Here is a 20,834-nt window from a genome sequence, read left to right as displayed (position 1 = left end):
ATATCCATCATTATAATATCACACAGAGTATTTTCACTGCCCTAAAAATCCTCTGTGCTCTGCTTTTTCCTCTGTCTCCTCCACCACTGCCATCTTTGGCAACTACTGATCTTTTTATTTTCCAGAGTTTTGGCTTTTCCAGAATGTCATATAATTGGAATCATCCAGTATGTAGCCTTCTCATATTGGCTTCTTTTACTTAGTGTATGCATTTAAGTTTCCTCCATGTCTTTTCATGGCTTTATAGCTCATTTAGTTTTAACACTGAATAATCCATTGTCTGGATGTACCACAGTTTATTTATTCATTCACCTACATCTTGGTTGCTTCCAAGTTTTGTCAAGTATCGGTAAAGCTGCTATAAACATTTGTGTGCAAGTTTTTGTGTGAACATAAATTTCACCTCCTTTGGGTAAATACCAAAAGAGTGTGATTGCTGGATTGTGTGGTAAGACTATGTTTAGTTTTGTCAGAAACCACCAAAGTGGCTGTACCATTTTGCATTCCCATCAGCAATGTATGAGAGTTCTTGTTTCTCCACATCCTCACCAGCATTTGGTGTTGTCAAAGTTCTAGATTTTGGCCATCCTACTAGGTATATAGTGAGATCTCATTGTTGTTTTAATTTGCATTTCCCTGATTACATATGATGTACGCCATCTTTGCTTATTTGCTATTTGTTATCTTCTTTGGTTAGGTGTCTGTCAATGTCTTTGACCTATTTCTTAACCTAGTTGTTTGTTTTCTTATTCTTGAGTTTTAAGTGTTCTTTGTATGTTTTCAGTAACAGTCCTGCATCATATTTTTTTTTGCAAAGATTTTCTCCAATTCTGTGGCTTGTCTCCTAATTCTCTTGATGTTGTCTATCATGAAGCAGAAGTTTTTAATTTTAATGAATTCCAGCTTATCAATTGTTTCTTTCATGAGTTGTGTCCTTGGTGTTATATCTAATAAAGCATCACCCTGCCCAAGGTCATCAAGAAGAGGTTATCTTCTAGGAGTTTTATAGTTTTGTATTTTTCATTTAGAGCTATTATCCATTTTAGTTAATTTTCGTGAAGAATATAAAGTCTATCTAGATTAAATGTTTTTGCACATGAATGTCTGTTTGTTCTAGCACCATATGTTGAAGAGACTATCTTTGCTCCATTGTATCGTCTTTGTTCCTTTGTCAAAGATCAGTTGACTATGTTTATGTGGGTCTATTTCTGGGCTCTCTGTTCTGTTTCATTGATCTATTTGTATAGATCTTTTCTTTCACCAGTACCACAGTGTCATGATTACTGTAGCTTTATAGTAATTCTTGAAGTAGGGCAGAATCAGTCCTCCAACTTTGTTCTTCTCATTCAATATTGTGTTGATTATTCTGGTTCTTTTGCTTCTCCGTATAAATTTTAGAATAAGTCTGTCAATATCCATAAAATAACTTCTGAATTTTTATTTGGATTGCATCGAATCTGTTTAAGGACCAGAGTGGGTCTGCTTCTTGGTGAGTTGAAATCATAGTCTTCACCAGAATTAGTTGTCACACAAAGTAAAATTTTATTTGCAGCATGCAGCAACCAAAGGAGACCACAGGGAATAATTTCACAAAGCCGTGGCTACTCTTGTGCATTTTGCCCATCTGCACAGGCATCACTCTTATGTTTGGAGTTTGAACCAGTTCAGGGCAGTTGGTGTTCAGATCTTCTTCCTGGAACATAGCTGAAACCAACAACCTCAAGGGCATTAGAGAAAGAAACTCATGCACTTTTCAGTGAGACAAGAGAAATAGGTCAGACAAGACAAGAGAAATAGTTCAGAATCCATGACTGGTGACAAATTTATAGATCAAGTTGGGAAGAACTGACATCTTGATGATATTGAGTCTTCCTATTTATGAATATGGAATATTTCTCCATTTATTTAATTTTTTGTTTTCATTCATCAGAGTTTTGTAGCTTTCCTCATATAGATCTTGTACATAATCTTGTACATATTTTGTTAGATTTATACCTATGTATAATGTGCTAATATACATGATATGGTGTTTCTAATTTCAATTTCCACTTGTTTGTTGTTGGTACATATGAAAGCAATTGACTTTTCTATATTAACCTTGTATCCTGCAACATTGCTATAAGTTATTAGCTTCAGGAGTTTTTTGTTGAATCTTTTGGAATTTCTACATAGATAATCATGTCATCTGTGAACAAAGACAATTTTATGTCTTCCTTTCCAATCTGTGTACATTTTATTTTCTTTACCTGCCTTATTGCATTAGCAAAGACTTCTACAGTATGATGTTGAAAGTGTGAGGGGACTCACTTGTCTTGTACCTGATCTTCACGGGAAAGCTTTGAATTTATCTCTGTTAAATGTGTTAGCTCTAGGTTTTTTATAGATAGTCTATGAAATTGAGAATGTTCCCCTTACTCCTAGTTTACTGAGTTTTTATCATGAGTGGGTACTGGATTTTGTCAAATGCTTTTCTTGCACCTAGTTACAGGATATGTTCATCTCCCCAAAAGGAGACTTCCTACTCATTTAAATAGTCACTCCTATAACTCCCTCTGCCCAGCCCCTGGCAATACTAACTCACTTTCAGTTTTTCTGGATTTGCCTATTATGGATATTTCATATAAATGGAATCATATAATATATGACCTTTTGTGTCTGAATTCTTTCACTTAGCATGATGTTTTTAAAGCTCGTTCATGCTGTAGCATGAATCAGTACTTCATTTTTTATGGCTGAATAATATTCCATTATATGCATATTTCACATTTTGTTTATCTATTCATTAGTTGATGGAAATTTGTATTGTTTCCACCTTTTGGTAATTGTGAATAATGCTGTGATGAACATAGCTGTACAAATTTTTATTTGAATACCTGTTTTCAATTCTCTTGGGTATATACTCAGCAGTGGAATGGTGGGTCATATGGTAATTCTATGTTTAATTTTTTGAGGAACTACCAGGTTGTTTTCCAAAGTGTCTGGCTGCACTGTTTTACATTATCACCAGGAATGTATGAGGGTTCCAGTTCTCCACATTCTAATCAACATTTGTTATTTCCCATTTTTCTGAATATAACCACCCTAGTGGGTATAAAGTGGTATCTCATTGTGGGTTTGATTTACATTTTCCTAATAATTATGTTAAACATTTTTTCATGTGCTTATTGGTCATTTGTGTATCTTCTTTGGAGAAATGTCTATTCAATTCCTTTGTCCATTTTTTGAATTGAGTTGTTTGGCCTTTTGCTGTTAAGTTGTAAGAGTTCTTTATATATTCTGGACACTAGACTCTTATCAGAGATATCATTTGCAAATATTTTCTTCCATTCAGTGGATTGTCTTTTAATTTTCTTGATGCTCAAAAGCTTAAAATTTTGATGAAGTCCAATTTATCTATTTTTTTCTTTTGTTGCTTGTGCTTTTTGGTGTCATATCTAAGAAAGCATTGCCAAATCTAAGGTTGTGAAGATTTGCCCTTAGTTTTCTTCTAAGAGTTTTGTAGTTCCAGCTTTTACATTTAGTACCTTGGTGCATTTTGAGTTAATTTCTGTATATGTTGTGAGGTAAATGTCCAACTTCATTCTTCTACATGGTTGTCCCAGAAGCATTTGTTGAAGAGATTATTCTTTTTCCATTGTATGGTCTTGGCACCTTTGTGGAAATCAATTGATCATAGATGGATAGGTTTATTTCTGGACTCTCAATTCTATTCCATTGACCTGTATGTCTATCCTTGTGCCAGTACCAGATTGTTTTGATTTTAGTAGTTTTGTACTAAATTTTGAAATTGGGGCGTGTGAGTCCTTAAACTTAGTTTCCTTTCAGGATTGTTTTGGCTATTTGGCATTCTTTGCAATTCCTATGAATTTGCTATGAATTTTAGTCTCAGTTTTTCCATTGTTCAAAAAGGGCAGTTGGGGTTTTGATGGGAATTACATTTTTGACTCTATAAATCACTTTGGGGACCGTTGCCATCTTAACAACATTAAGACTTCCATTCATGAACGTGAGGTGTCTTTTTTTATGTCACCTTTAATTTCTTTCAGCAATGTTTTACATTTTTCAGTGTACAAGTCCTATCCCTCTTTGGATAAATTTATTCCTAAATATTTAATTCTTTTTGATGCTATTGTAAATGCAACTGTTTTCTTAGTTTCATTTAATTACACCTGATTTTTATATGTTGATCTTGTATCTTGCAATTTTACTGAATTCATTTATTAACTTTAATAGTTTTTTTGTGAGTTCTTTAGGAGTTTTATATGTAAGATTATATCATCTATGAATAGAGATAGTTTCACTTCTCATCTTCTAATTTGGGGGCCTTTTATTTATTTATTTTTCTTGCTTAATTACTCTTTTCTAAAGCTTCCAGTACAATGTTGAATAAAAGTTGGGAAAGCGGGTATCTTTGTCTTATTCCTGATCTTAGGGAAAAATCTTTCAGTCTTTCACCACTGAGTATGATGTTAACTGTGAGTTTTCCAAAAATGTCCTTTATCATGTGGTTCTTTCCCCCCTTCATTCTATTTATGTAGTGTATTACATTGATTTATTTACATAGGTTGAATCACCCTTCTGTTACTAGGATAAATTCCACTTGGTCATAGTATATAGTCCTTTTAATATGCTTTTGCATTCAGTTTACCAGTATTTTGTTGAGGATTTTGTATCTGTATTCACAAGAGATATTTGTCTGTGGGTTTCTTTTCTTGTGATGTCTTTGTCTGGCTTTGGTATCAGAGTAATGCCTCTCCTGCTCTCTTTTGTTTACTATTTATATGGAATACCTTTTTCCATCCTTTCATTTTCAACCTATTTGTGTCTTTGGTTCTAAATTGGGTTTCTTTTACACAGCATATAGCTGATTATGTTATTTTAAAAATCCATTCTGGTGATATCTACCTTTTAATTGGAGAGTTTAATACATTTACATTTAATGTCATTACTGGTAAGGAAAAACTAACTGCTATATGCCATATTTTGCTATATGTTTTCTGTATGTTTTGTATAGTTTTTGTTCCTCAATTTCTTTATTACTGCCTTTTTTGGTGTTTAATTCATTTTTTTTCTAGTGTACCATTTTGAGTCCCTTCTCACTTCTTTTATTTATTCTATATTATTGCTATTTTCTTAGTGGTTACCCTGAGATTACAATTAAAATGATAATTTATAACAATCTAGTTAGAATTTAATAGCAATTTGGTTTCAATTGTATACTAAAAGGTTACTGTCCTATATGTAGCTCCACCACCAGCTTCATGTTGTTATTGTCATGAATTACATCTTTATACATTGTATATACCTTGACATAGATTTGTAATCATTGCTATATGCATTTGCTTTTTAAGTAACATAGGAAAAAAGGAGGAGTTAAAAACAAAAAATATTATAATACTGGCTTTTGTATTTACCTCTTTGTTACCTTTACTGGTGTTCTTTATTTCTTCTTATGGTTTCAAGTTATTGCCTGATGTCTTTCATTTCAGGCTTAGGGACTCCTTTTAGCATTTCTAGTAATGCAGGTCTACCAGCAATGAACTCCCTCAGTTTTTATTTCTTTGGGAATGTTTTAAATTCTTCAGTTTTGAGGGATAGCTTGCCAGATGTGGAATTCTTGGTTGGTAGTTTTTTCTTTAAGCACTTTGAATATGCCATCCCACTGTCTTCTGGCCTCCAAGATTTCTGATGAGAAATCAACTGTTAATCTTATTGAGGATCATGGGTACATGATGAGTTGCTTTTCTCTTGCTTTAAGATTCTCTTTTTGTCTTTGTCTTTTGACAAGTTAATTATAAGGCATCTTTGTGTGAATCTTTCAGAGTTTATCCTACATGGAATCTTTGAGCTTCTTGGATGCATAGACTTATTTGTTTCATCAAATTTAGGAAGTTTTCACTCATTACTTTTTAAAATGTTATTTCTGAGCCTTTTACTATCTCCTTTTCCTCTGCAACTTGCAACATATGCATGTGTTCGTATGTTTGATGGTGTTCCTTAGGGCCCCCAGGCCTTGTTTATTTACTTTTTCACTCTTTTTACTTCTCTGACTGGACAATCTGAATTGACCTACTTCAAGTTCACTGAGTCTTTTTTTGCCTACTCAAATCTGTTGTTCAAACTTGATAGTGAATTTTTCATTTCAGTTTTTGTGCTTTTCAACTCCAGAATTTCAATTTGGTTCCTTTTTTTTATAGCTTATCTATCATTCAATTTCTATCTATCCCTATCTTTATTGATGTTTTCTATGTGTTAAGATATCATTCTCTTAGTTTCCTTTAGTTCTTTGTCTATGGTTGTCTTTAGCTCTTTGAGCATATTTGAGACAGTTAATTTAAAGTCTTTGTTTAGTACGTCCAATGTCTGGGCTTCCGCAGGGACAGTTTCTATTAATTTCTTTTTGTCCTGTGAATGTGCCATACTTTCTTGGTCCTTTGCATTACTTGTAATTTTTTGTTGAAAAGTAGACACTTTGAATATTATAATGTGGTGACTTGGGATATTGGATTCACCCTCTCCCCTTCCAGGATTTGTGGTCACTGCTTCTTGTCATTCATGTTGTTTGTTTAGTGACTTTTCTGAACTGATTTTGTAAAGTCAATATTCTTTGTCATGTGTGGCCACTGAAGTCTCTGTTCTATTAGCTTACTTGTCAACTAGTGATTTGACCGAGATTTCCTTAAACTCCTGTAGCCAGACAACAACAACAATGCTTCTCTCAGTCTTTGCAGATTGACTTTGTGTTGGGGCACTCCTTCAGTGTTTACCCAGGCAGTTACAACTTGAATGCCTTAGCTTTCATTTCCTGCTTTCATGGAGTCTGAATCAGCCAGATTCAGGTGAGAGCTTACATTCTTCTTAGGTCTTTTCTGTGCATGCTTCCAGCCTTGGGCTTGCAGGTGGCCTTCTAGAGTCCCTGGAATATGTGGAAACTTTCCAAAACCCTCATTCCCCCAGGTATCCCAGCTTGTAGCCTTTTGAAGGGAAGGCAAACTTTTTTGAAACGCTCAAAATTCTTTCCTAGTTGTTGCTCTATTCTGGTTGTCTACGTCTTCTTGAGTTAAAGGGTCATTACCTTTAGGTAGGAAGGCATCGAATTAATTGAAGAAGAGCAAAAAGGTCAATTCAAGGTATTATAAGACAGTGCTATCTTATGGAGGGCCTTATGTGCCATTTTAAAGAATTTGACCTTATCCCGTTGTCAATAGGGGCTGCTGAAAGTTTTTGAGAAAAAAGATCTTTATTCACCATCCGCAAATCAATCAACGTGATACACCACATCAACAAACTGAGGAATAAAAACCACATGATCATCTCAATAGATGCAGAGAAGGTATTTGACAAGATCCAACAGCCATTTATGATAAAAACTCTGAACAAAATGGGCATAGAAGGAAACTACCTCAACATAATAAAGGCCATATACGACAAACCCATCGCCAACATCATACTCAATGGGCAAAAACTGAACCCCATCCCCCTGAAAACAGGAACAAGACAAGGATGCCCTCTATCACCACTCTTATTTAACATAGTACTGGAGGTCCTGGCCAGAGCAATCAGGCAAGAAAAAGGAATAAAAGGAATCCAAATAGGGAAGGAAGAAGTGAAACTCTCGCTGTTTGCAGACGACATGATCTTATATATAGAAAACCCCAAAGAATCCATTGGAAAACTGTTAGAAGTAATCAACAACTACAGCAAAGTTGCAGGGTATAAAATCAATTTGCATAAATCAGTAGCATTTCTATACTCCAGTAATGAACCAACAGAAAAAGAACTCAAGAATATAATACCATTCACAATCGCAACAAAAAGAATAAAATACCTTGGGGTAAATTTAACTAAGGAAGTGAAGGACTTATATAATGAAAATTACAAGGTCTTTCTGAGAGAATTGGATGACGACATAAGGAGATGGAAAGACATTCCATGTACATGGATTGGAAGAATAAACATAGTTAAAATGTCTATTCTACCTAAAGCAATCTACAGATTCAACGCCATCCCAATCAGAATCCCAATGACATTCTTTACAGAATTAGAACAAAGAATCCTAAAATTCATATGGGGCAACAAAAGACCCCGAATTGCTAAAGCAATCCTGAGAAAAAAGAACAAAACGGGAGGCATCACAATCCCTGACTTCAAAACATACTACAAAGCTACAGTAATCAAAACAGCATGGAACTGGTACAAAAACAGGTGCACAGATCAATGGAACAGAATTGAAAGCCCAGAAATAAAACCACACATCTATGGACAGCTTATCTTCGACAAAGGAGCTGAGGGCATACAATGGAGAAAAGAAAGTCTTTTCAACAAATGGTGCTGGGAAAACTGGAAAGCCACGTGTAAAAGAATGAAAATTGACCATTCTTTTTCACCATTCACCAAAATAAACTCAAAATGGATTAAAGACCTAAAGGTGAGACCTGAAACCATAAGGCTTCTGGAAGAAAACGTAGGCAGTACACTCTTTGACATCAGTATTAAAAGGATCTTTTCGGACACCATGTCTTCTCAGAGAAGGGAAACAATAGAAAGAATAAACAAATGGGACTTCATCAGATTAAAGAGCTTCTTCAAGGCAAATGAAAACAGGATTGAAACAAAAAAACAACCCACTAACTGGGAAAAAATATTTGCAAGTCATATATCTGACAAAGGCTTAATATCCTTAATATATAAAGAACTCTCACAACTCAATCACAAAACATCAAACAACCCAATCAAAAAATGGGCTGGAGACATGAACAGACATTTCTCCAAAGAAGATATACTGATGGCCAATAGACACATGAAAAGATGCTTATCATCGCTGATCATCAGGGAAATGCAAATCAAAACTACACTAAGATATCACCTTACACCCGTTAGAATGACAAAAATATCTAAAACTAATAGCAACAAATGTTGGAGAGCTTGCGGAGAAAAAGGAACCCTCATACACTGCTGGTGGGAATGCAAACTGGTGCAGCCACTATGGAAAACAGTATGGAGATTCCTCAAAAAACTAAAAATAGAACTACCATACGATCCAGCCATCCCACTACTGGGTATTTATCCAAAGAGCCTGAAGTCAGCAATCCCAAAAGTCCTGTGCACCCCAATGTTTATTGCAGCACTGTTTACAATAGCCAAGACGTGGAAGCAACCTAAGTGCCCATCAACAGACGAATGGATAAAGAAGATGTGGTACATATATACAATGGAATACTACTCAGCTGCAAAACAGAACAAAATCATTCCATTTGCAATAACATGGATGGACCTTGAGAGAATTATGTTAAGTGAAATAAGCCAGCAAGAGAAAGATAATCTGTGTACGACTCCACTCATATGAGGAATTTAAAACTATGGACCAAGAACAGTTTAGTGGATACCAGGGGAAAGGTGGGGTGGGGGGTGGGCACAAAGGGTGAAGTGGTGCACCTACAACATAACTGACAAACATTAATGTACAATTGAAATTTCACAAGATTGTAACCTATCAATAACTCAATAAAGAAAAAAGATCTTTATTATGTGGTGATCAAATCTGATCACTCTACAGCTAGGAATGGAGTAAAACTACTAGCCCAGGTGTGAGTTGATGAGAAGGAAGTATGAAAGCAGTAGAAATGAGAGAAGGAACAGATGCAAAAGTCAGTGTGTTTGAAGAATTGCCATGACTTTAATGGTCAATTACTAAAGGTTATTACTAAATATTACTAAAGGTTTATTCTGTAAGATATTAAGTTCAGAATCATATATATGCTGAAAAATAATTAGTAATATTCTTTAGCAATCAGAAATAATTAAAAATAAATATAAATTTCTCGTATTCAATAGAAAATACATAAGACATTTCTTAAAGATAGGGTAGGGGCCAGCCCCATGGCAGAGTCGTAAAGCTCGCATGCTCCACTTCAGTGGCCTAGGGTTTCGCCGGTTTGGATCCTGGGTATGGACATGGCACTGCTCATCAAGCCATGTTGAGGCAGCATCTCACATAGCATAACCAGAAGGACCCACAACTAGAATATACAACTATGTGCTGGGGGGCTTTGGGGAGAAGAAGAAGAAGGGAAAAAAACCAACAAAGAAAAGAAGATTAGCGACAGATGTTAGTTCAGGTGCCAATCTTTAAAAAAAAAAATAATAGGGTAAAAAATATTTTGCTCCAGGATAAAATATCCTGGGTCTCAGGATGCTTAGTGCTTTTGAAAGACTGTTACCTGTCTGCTAACATACTGGCTGCATGCTTTTCTCCAGATTACCATTGCTTTCATAATCTAACTTTCTTGAACCTCTATTTATCCTTCTCCTGGATTTATTTTAACTTCTTCAGAGCAGGCAACCTACTAGCTTATTCTTCTTGTTTTTTTTCTTAAATGTCTTCTTTATTTTATTTCTAAAAGCTAATTTCCTTTACATTATTAAATGATTAAAAATGAGATTTCCAGGAATTTATATAGGTCAATGATAATTTCAAAATTGAAGTCAGAAGTTAATGGAGACAGAATCCAATTCACACAACTGATACAATAGTTTTATCCATAATAGAGCAGCCTCCTGTTTATTTGGGTGGATCTTCAGTGCCAGAGAAAAATCCCATAAGAACTCTACTCGCTGAGGCCCGTTTCCTTCAAAATGGATTATCTGTTTTTTCTAGAGAACAATCTTCTATAAATTAGAGTCTAACATTTTGGGTACTCAACAAGTAAAAATAAATCTCATCTCTATTTTATTGTAAGGTAAAAGTAAGAAACATAATAAAATTAGTAAGCATATAACTAATAAACATATAATTATATATATGATAAAGTATAATTGATTTATTTATAAAAAGTTCATATCCTTTTTGCTATTAACATCATGACCAAACACTCTTGGGAAGCAAGGAGAAATAATCACAAATTGTTATTCAAATATAAGACTAGTTGTATATGTTTGCCAAAAAAAGAAAATACATGTTTTTTGCAATACCTGTTAAAATGAGTTTTTTTCTTTTTCTAGGACATGCCGAGGGAGAGCGTATTTTAAACGGCGCTTATATAAGCAAGCAATTCAGGATCTTTCTGTTGCCATTCACTTGGATCCTAACAACTGGGTAGCCTTCTACAACAGGGCCTGCTTATTGAGAAAGTGCAACCCTTTCAGAGCCCTCCAGGATTTCAGCGTTTCAGGTGCTTTCCCTTCGACTGCACAGAGATGGGAATTTGATCTGAGGTTCAGCACCTCACTTCCAGGGAGTGGAATATTAACGTGGGATGACTAATGTAATATGTGTATTATTATATAGTAAATCTATATTCTTATATATTAATATCTGTTTATATAGTACATATATGCATATATACTTATAAGCAACAATGGTTTAGCTAAGTGTTTCGAATACATGCTTTTAGTGTGTGTGAGTGTGCGTATTTACATGTGTGTGTAACTGTGGCAAAGGGAGAATATAATATCAATGAAATCTCCATATATTGAGTTCGGAGGATATTTCTGGAAATCCACGTCTATTTCCTAGTCAGCTTGCTAAAATGGCAATAAATTGTCCTGGTGGGCTGTGTCCTACTCCATAGGCCCAGCCCATGGATTAGTCGAATTCAGAATTTTTTAACCCTTAAACTGAAAATAGACTTTGAGAATCCTCAGTAGATAGAGGACGCCAACAGCTGAAAGTGGCCATTTCCGCTTGACCTTCTATCGGTGCATTCCTGGCATATGAATATGCACAGCACAATTGTGGGCATAGAGTAAGTGCTCAGTAAACAGTCCTCAGCTGAATAAATTAGCCCATTCGGACTGGCAAATTCCAGCCAGAGCCCAACGCTCCAACAGAGCTGTATTCACCTGGGAGCAAAGTACTAGCACTTCCTCATTCTGGACAAGACAATATCTAGAGTTAGGGGACAATCAGACTCTCCAGAGAGAATGCGTCGCTCCGCAGGGAGGGATCCAAGATGACTGTGACTTATCTCTAAGTCCACTTGCCGTCTGAAGTCCCCTTCCCATGAATTTTCAAATAAAATCACTCAAATCCTATCGTTTGTGCCCAGAAGAGTCTAGTGCCCTCCCTTCTATTTCCAAGGAGTCTTGGAGGAGAAAGCTGAGGATTCCTGTTGAGTTCTCTTGCAATCTTTGCATCTAATTTTTGCTTTCTGATGGCCTCTCCACTTTTGCTCACCCACTCACTTCTTGTGGCTCCTGTCCATTACTGAACGATTTAGGGTTCAAAGGGTAAAGTGAGCACAGACAATTTAAAATTGAAGGTCACACACCTTATTTCTGGAAGCATATCTCACTCTGTTAGCTCTGTCCATCTGCCATCTGGCTGAACGCCTTGTTCCCTGGTCTTCTCTAAGGGCCTCTTTCTCCTAGTTCCCTCTTCTCCACGTTTTGGGCTCCTCACCCCGTCTTTTCTAGGCTATCACAATAATACAAAATCCCAGTTATTTAATTATTCGGAGCAGACCAGCTGGATTTTGGCTTCAATCTTTTCCCGTAGGGTAGCCCAAGGAGTTTTACCTTCCACAATCAAAAAGGACCTTTGATGTTTTTCTAAGCTAAGATTAACATCTAACATTTATTGGGCATTTTACTACTTGCCAAGCACTATTCGAAATGCTATATATGGAGTGTCTCAATTAAGGTTCAGAATAATGTTATGAAGTAGGTGCTATTATCATCCCCATTTTACTGATGAGAAAACTGAGTCACAGAGAGTTTAAGTAATTCTAATAGTTTACTGTGAACTGAGCAGTCAGACTGCCTTCACGTGATTATTTACCTAATCTGTATGATTATTGCTTCTACTAGAGAAACTTCCCCACATCTAGTGCTGTGACTATTTGTGTGCCAGACTGTGAGCATTATGCATATTTTTGGCAAAACTTTCCCTTCTTAGCCAGAATGGGCTTCAGAAGCTTAGAAGGCATGGATCAAATGTTGTGGAAAGCCCATCTAAGCCACTGGCACGTTCTTGAAAGCGAAGGGGGAATGGGTAAGCGAGGAGACATTAGATGATTCTAGACTGGTTGCTGACGAGAGCTACACACCTGGAGTACTGAGGGGAGCTTCTTTTTGCCCCGTGCTTCTGTTAGTCGGGACATGCATAGTCAAGCTACCTGCCTTAACTCCGAGTTCTGCTTGTCTTGGCGTGGCCTCCTTGGGCTGCCTGTCCTGGTTTGTCTGTGTAAACCTGACCTCTGCCGTCTGCCCATCTGGCCTTGTACCAGAGCCTGTTCTTTGGCCAGTAGCAGCAATGCCTTCCTGTCTTTCTGGGGCCCTTCTGACTGCAATTCACTGAAGTGAGTCAGAAGTTTCTAGGCCCATCTTTCCGTTGACTTGCAGCACCACCATGGTCAATGTACCCAGCCACTTCGGACCTTAGTGTCTTCATCTGTATAGTGAGTGGACTGTCCTCGATTACCACCCGCATGGCTTCCAGTTCTAATGACTTTGTGGACCACAATAGCCACGTTGTTACTTATAAACAAATACATTTGTATGTGAATACTGTTTTTCACTTTCCAAGTAAGCACATTCATTGTAGATGTTTTATTTTATGTAATGTTAAAAAAATAAGAATAAGCAGTAGGAAGGGTATTTACTAAAACATAACTCAGATATGTTCATTCAGAACCTGACTAAGAGATACCCTTCTATTTTTAAGCTCTCATAAATGACAGCTATGAGAATCTGAGTTGTTTTCTGCATCGGGGCATACTCTATGCTGATCAAAAACTTTGGTTGCTGGCAATTTGTGACTTCGAAACTGTTATTTCTCTAGACAGGTACGTTTTTCTTTTCATCCTTACTCGTTTCACTTTTGGATAAAATTAAGAAAAAAACAGAATGAAAGGAAAATGCTTTTCCTTCTTATTATTAATAACCTTGTAAAAATGAGACAATTATAACGTCATCCCAGAAGTGGAATACTGCTTCTAAGAGCAAGGTTGCTTCTAAAATAAGACCTGTTCTCAACATCTGTTTGCCTCAGATGCTTTTGCAAATTTTACACATTGACTGGGCTTGAGAGGAGTTAAGTCTGTGAATAACAGAATCAGCAAGTTGTTAAGAGCAGCTCGGGGATGCCCAGGTTAGAGCTTTTGGAAGTTAACTTTATGCAAAACTGTCTTCCAGTTTTAAAATGGCAGACTCTTCTGCTTGGATATATCACTGCTGTGCACAGCCTATGGCTCAAGAGGAGGGAACCTTCTATTTAGATCATCTGACTGCATTTTGCTTAGTAAAGCAAAAGAAAAAAACCAGTAACATTAGAACGCAGGTTCAGGAAGAAACCCTGACTGAAATTTACACACGCTAGTCAGAAAGCTAAGCTGTAAAACACGGAATTTAATTAAATAATTCCCCTTCTTTTCCATGAAGCATTCCTTAAAACGGAAGGTGTCAGAAAGAATAACAAACCATGCCAATTCCATGCCAAGCAGCCTACTGTTTACTAAGCTTATCTAAGGTAAACTTCGCGCATGGCTCAGGAAAGTCATGGAGCATGGCTCCATAATGGCCACAGTGGTTTTCTTTTGGGTATTTTTGAGCTAGGAAGGGAAAGAAAAGAGTTTCAGTTACAAAAAATGGGTAGTAGGAACTTTGCTGTCTTTGAGGCACAGGGTCTGGGCTCCGATCAAGTCAGGCTGTACGACGTGTATTTTGAAATAGAGGCATGGAACAAAGTAATTTCTAAGGCCATTTCTGTATTGAAAATTGTTTGATTTTGAGAGAGAAAAACAGCATTTATTTGATATAGAAAAGAGACTGGGTTAATACCTATGTGGAGAGGATTTTTAACCCCAAGCCTGAGAATATTACTGTTTCTCACTGTTACTCATGGTGAATTTAACATAGCCTGAGGCGAAGACTTTTGAGTTAAGGGAAACTATGTTTGTAATTCAGGATAAGTCCAGATTAAGTCAAGGAGGAGTAAAGTATAGCTGAGAGTCTAGGAGACTTCAGGAATTCTCTTCCTAGCACAAACTCTGCAAATGTTGATTCCCTCCTAAGGATTTTATAAAGGTGTTTATCATTTTTAATAGAGAGAGTTTTACTTTGCTTTAGTAAAACATTAAAAAAAAAACCTGATATATATTGATGTATATATTTCATGAGGTTCATTTGTAATTGGAGAACATGTGGAATAATTAAAATGTCTAACAAGATTTTGCTTTCTTGTTTTTTTAGAACTGTTAGTTTGGCTTATATAAATATTGGCCTCATATATCTGCTACACTTGGATAACTACATTGAAGCCATTTGGCATTTTTCTGAGGCTATTAAACTTGATCCTTTATATATTCAAAGCTATATTTGTCGAGCAGAAACCTATCATAAGGTATTTAAAGTTTGATTTTTTTTAAAGGTTTTAATTTTCTAGATATTTGTTCAATACAATTTAAAATATATTAATGCATTCTTTTTCAGCTAATTACACAGGCTAATGCATTTGTAAGCAATAAATATCAAGTAGATATAGTTAACTATAATTATCCGCTTATGAAGCCTCTATGATGAGGTGTGAAGTTTTGTCTTTTTTATTTTTTGGTGAGGAAGATTGTCCCTGAGCTAACATCTGTTGCCAATATTCCTCTACTTTGTATGTAGGATGCCACCACAGCATGGCTTGATGAGTGGTGTGTATGTCTGCACCCGGGATATCAATCTGTGAACTCCAGGCCACTGGAGCAGAGTGCGTGAACTTAACCACTACGCCATGGGGCTGGCCCTTTCATTTTTTTAAGTAATACCTGTTTTTTCCTTATTACAAAAGCAATATATACTTATTGCATGTAATATATGTATGCAAATAAGAATAAATTAAAAGTGATCCATAATTTCATTCTCTAGAGAGAACTACTATTAACATTTTGGACTGTGTTGGTTTTTGTTTGTGTTTGTGTATATGTGTGTGTGCGTGTGTAAGTGGGTGGGCTCATAAAATGGGATCCTTGCATAGAATGGGATCCTACTCATTCATACTTTCCTTTAAATTTTGTTCAAATTTTACAACTTATTTAAGTAAAAAAATGTAATATATCCTTAGTCTAACAAAGTCAAATGAATACAATGAATAGTAAAAGGTCTTCCTGACTCCAACCAAATCTGACTCTCCAGAGACAGACACTGTTAACTGCTGTCTCCACCTTTCAAAAGAGCTGTTCCTTTCCACGACGCCACCGCTAACAACCCCTTCCAGGACACTGTCATTCTCACAAGGATTATGTTGGTGACCTCCTGGTCTTCTTGCTTCTGTTTTCACTCCTTTTGGATGGATTTTCAAAAAAGCAGCCATAGTGATCTTGTTAAAAACATGTCAGATTATTTCACTTCTTTGACCCAAACCTTTCAACAGCTTCCTTTTGCGCTCAGAATAAAAGCTAAATCCTACAAAATCCCGAGGTCTCCTAGAGCCCACGTGAACTGGCTCCTCCTCACCTTTCTGCCCTCTTCTCCTACCGTCCTTTACTCACACTGGTTTCAGCCAGAATAGGCTAGGTTATGCTGTGGAAAAACAACAACAACAAACAAAACTTTAAAATCACCATCTTAAAATAACAGAGGTTATTTCCTGCAAACGCTGCATGTCCACCGAGAGTTGGCTGGAGGCTCTGTTCTCCATTGTCTACATCTCGGGACCCAGTGTGACCAGAGTCCCATTCAAAATCCTTACCTTCCTGATGATGGTGGTAGAAGATTCAGGGAAGGTTTAGTATTGTCCCCAATGAAAATTTGCTCTTTACCTCTGTTGGGGAAGGGATGGGAAGGATGTGTGGTCCTTTTGCTTAACTCCTTGTTGATGGAGTTGAGGCCTCCTGTGGAAGTTAGAATTTCCTCTGAGCATACTTAGGAAGCAAAGCACCAGCATAATATCAGAATGTAAGGACATATATTCAAAGACTCATTGTTCTGAGAGGCAAAAATCTCTACACAATAATGGTTGAATAAATTGTGTTGTGTTCACACCACAGACTATTATGTAATCAATAAAAAGAGTGATTAGAATTATACCAGCTGGCTTAGAGGGATTTCCATGAGATATTGTTGAGTAAGAAAAGCAAGATTCAGAAGAGTATAACGTGTGTACAATATGATCCCATGTAAATAAGACAATTACAAATGAAACCCTCTGTATATATAGAGAAGAATACATATGCCTACTGTGTGGGTTCAGCCTTCATAGTGAACCCAATCTAAGGCCACCTGGAGAAGTCCAACCCCAGGACAGCTTGTAAAGATCAGAGAGTGAGCCTCCATCTTTCCCAACCAAGATTTCCTCAATGCACAGATATGTATAGCTGGAACAGGTGGAGCAGTGCTGACATATGACTAGAGGGTTTGTTAATTACACCAACCTGAGCAGGTCAGTTTGAGAAGAGCAGACCTGAAGTTCCCCAGAAATTCTCAAATTTATTTAAACACGTCTCAGACTCTCTCCTTTTGGGTTCTGTCTTTTGACTTCATCCACTATTTTCTCTAAACAGTTTGTACCATTTCAACAGACACTGCCTACTTCCTTGCACCCATTAGTTTCGTGCCTTCTCCTCTTTGTGTCACCATGTCAGCATACGAAGAGGAGTCCTTGTTGCCCCAGGTTCATTTTGCTGGGATCTGAGTAGTCCTCCTTTTGTAATATCCCGAATGATAATAGATTTTTGTTCCCAAATTTGTACAAATCCAGATTGTACTTCTGTGACAGTGTTAAGGAAAGAATCAATGTTTACTTTTCATTATATATTGGTTTTAAACAGATCTGTTTTTTCATCAATCCTGTATTTGTTTTATTCATTCATTTACTTATTAATTTAAGTGCAAGCTTGTTTTACTTTCTTTATTTTTAAGTGGAATTGTTTCCTTTTTATTTTACCCTCCTTTGCTAGTTTATTAACCTGGATAAAGTTTGGTGAAAAAGGTGTTATGGTCGAGAGAGAAAAACTGAAAAGCTAAACAAAAAAGGAAAACAAACTAGAATGTATGATATAATCACATTTACATAAAATAATATATATGTGGGTATATGTAATTATTCTTCAAAATTAAAGATAAATGGTTTTAAAAAACCGAAAGACTTTGCATCGCCAACTTTTTTTTTTTAACTTCTCTGAATTCCATTTGCTCTGATGATTCTTAAGAAAAGCATGTGTATTAGGAGATATTCCTGCAAAATTTCTGTATTGAAAGATGGGAGGGGATAAACCTCAGAAAGGAAGCAAGCAGTGTTATTATGAGTTAAGTTTCTGTTTATCACTCAACAGCTGCATAAACTGAAAAAGGCAGTAAGAGAGTTATCTCGTGCGATCCACCTTCACCCAGATGGAATCCAATTATACATAATCAGGTATGAGCATAGAAATAGATAGAATTCTCCTTGGATAACTCAGCCTCTGAGCTAGCTGTTGGGATCTTTAGTTCTCTCTCGGTCTTTCCAGTCTCCTCATTTTATATTTAATCTCCCAGCAATGGCCATCTCCCAACCATCAAGTTAGATGTAGTGATTGTTTTTGTTAAACTTTAAGATAATTTATAATATAAGATAACCAGGTCTTTCCTTTTGCTCTATCCATGTATCAAAACACAACGGATTCGTTTTTCAGTTCTTTGTGGCTGTTTTAGACTACTGGTTATATAGCTATCACATAGCTCATGAAAGTAAGGTAACATGTTTTGAACAGTTGTTTGACTGTGTCCACAGAGGTATCAAACACAAACCTCAGCTAATTCAGTGAAAGAAAAATGACACATTGAATTGTGTTTCAAATGCAGTCTAGCTTGCTGTAAAGGAACCCATTGCGAGTTATGAGTTATCACTACCCAAAAACGTTCTAGTCTCTAACATGAGAAACAGACTCACAGACATGGAAAAATGCACTGGAACAATGCTGTCTGAGAAGGGCTTGCTTTGTCTTTTAACTCTTGAGTCATATGTTATCAATTTAGGTGAATACTTCCCCCTGTTATGTTCCTTGAACTATGTTTATCTTTTAATAATTTCTCAGCAACAGAGTAAAACATTTTAAATACAGATCATTGCAAAAAGATTTTAGTATTTTCCTTTCAGCTTCACATTTCCTAAATTGTTTTCTGATCACATCTCCATGCTAATTGGTCTATTTATACTCTACAAAATGCATATAATTTTCACATTGTTTATATCATACATACGTAAGTATGAATGAATGTACTATAATTGTAAAATTTTAAGTAACTGGTTATAGGAAACTTTATTTTAGAAAAATTACTTTTAACTACTTAGAATTAAAAAGTATTATTTCTTCCAGAGGACAATATCTCCTTATGATGAAATGCTATGATCTTGCCAAGTTCACTATTTATCAAGTAGCAGAAATGAACAAAGGTAAATATAATTAATGCAAAAGTATAATTGTCTTAGTTTAAAAAGTAATACCTCTTTAAAACTTTGATACTTGTTGTGATAGCTGTGTACAGATGAGGTTAAGGGGTCACTTGAAATTCAAAGTTAGATTCTGAAACTGTAAAATTTCAGTTGCACATGTACATAATCAGTTAGTAAAATGCTCCATAACACAGTGAATTTTGTGAGGGGGATTATTATCAGAAACACCAGGCTTACATTTTGACTTTTTTTGTTTGTAATTGGGAAGTCTTATTATCTGTTGATAGCAAATAGATTTTAGTGTCATATTGCTTTGTTAATTCATACTATAAATATAGATTATTGAATTCCTTGACTTCCTTAAAATAATTCTATTCTAAATCCTAGATCCTTGGCAAAGGTATTGATAGAGTTTCCTTTCCTTCTAGGTCTCATTAAGTTGAGCCCTATACAGCAAGCGCTCGTTTATTCGTTTTGTGAGAACCACGACAAGGCCATCCAGGTCTTGGATGGGCTCATCTTGAACAGGCCGGATATCACCATGTACACTCTCTTAGCAAAAACCCAAATGAAGGCCAAGAGAAGAAAGGTGAGAAGTCTTGAGTAACATTTACTAAGCCACTTAATGGAAATTTTATTTTGTGTTAGAATCACTGCTTACATTTTTTTTTTACAAAACTAAATTATAACATTTATTGATTGATTTTTCTGTTAATTAACATTTGGGTTGTTTCCTTTTATTTATTTTTTCTTCTTGAGAGTAGGGCTGCTATAAATATTCTTTTTCATGTCTTTTGTTTACATGGAGAGTAGTTTTCCAGGATAGATTCCTAGGAGTAGAATTGCTGGTATGTAGAGAATGTGAATTTGAATTTTCAACAGAATGACGCATTGTTCCATTGGGTTGCACCAATTTATTCTCCCACTTGCAGTGTGTGAGTGTTCCTATTGATCTGGATCCTCTACAATAATTGGTGTTGTCAGACTTTATTTTTGTCAGTTTGGTGGGTAAAAACTGATGTGTCATCGTGGTCTTAATTCACATGTCTCAGTTTGAGTACATATTTTTATATGTTTGTTAGCCACTCATATTTCCTGTTCTATAAATTTCCCGTACACATTTTTATTTGTTTTCTTCTTATCAATTTTAGGCATTAAAAAAATAAATTCTGTACATTAATCCTTGGTGGGTTATGTGTGTGCCATGTATCTTCTTGCAATTTGTGGCTGGTCTTTTAATGTTCTTTATGGTGTCTTTTGATGAACAGAGGTTCTTAATTTTAATGTAGTCAAATATATCTCATTTTGTTTTATTGTCATAAAATTTAAAAAAAATTCTTGTTTAAGAAGCCCTTCCCTAGCCAAGGTCATAAAGATATTCTCCATATTTTTTTCTAAAGGTTTTAAAGTTTTACTTTTTCCATTTAAGAACTTGCTCTATTTTAAATTGGTTTTTTTGGAGTGTGACAATAAAATT

At 35.8% G+C, this 20,834-nt stretch overlaps 1 protein-coding gene across 1 annotated transcript in view; it reads left to right on the top strand.

Annotated features, from left to right (window-relative positions):
* TTC6 (tetratricopeptide repeat domain 6) overlaps positions 1–20,834 on the top strand; it is a 190,463-nt gene that overhangs the window by 133,354 nt on the left and 36,275 nt on the right. The window contains 6 exon segments of the mRNA XM_046649970.1: positions 11,002–11,171; positions 13,664–13,784; positions 15,190–15,340; positions 18,258–18,340; positions 19,281–19,357; positions 19,786–19,946. Of these exon segments, the coding sequence (XP_046505926.1) occupies positions 11,002–11,171; positions 13,664–13,784; positions 15,190–15,340; positions 18,258–18,340; positions 19,281–19,357; positions 19,786–19,946 (763 nt within the window).

The sequence above is a fragment of the Equus quagga genome, chromosome 2, assembly GCF_021613505.1.
Source record: "Equus quagga isolate Etosha38 chromosome 2, UCLA_HA_Equagga_1.0, whole genome shotgun sequence".
Lineage (NCBI taxonomy): Eukaryota > Metazoa > Chordata > Mammalia > Perissodactyla > Equidae > Equus > Equus quagga.
This window is presented reverse-complemented; position numbering and strand designations above follow the sequence as displayed.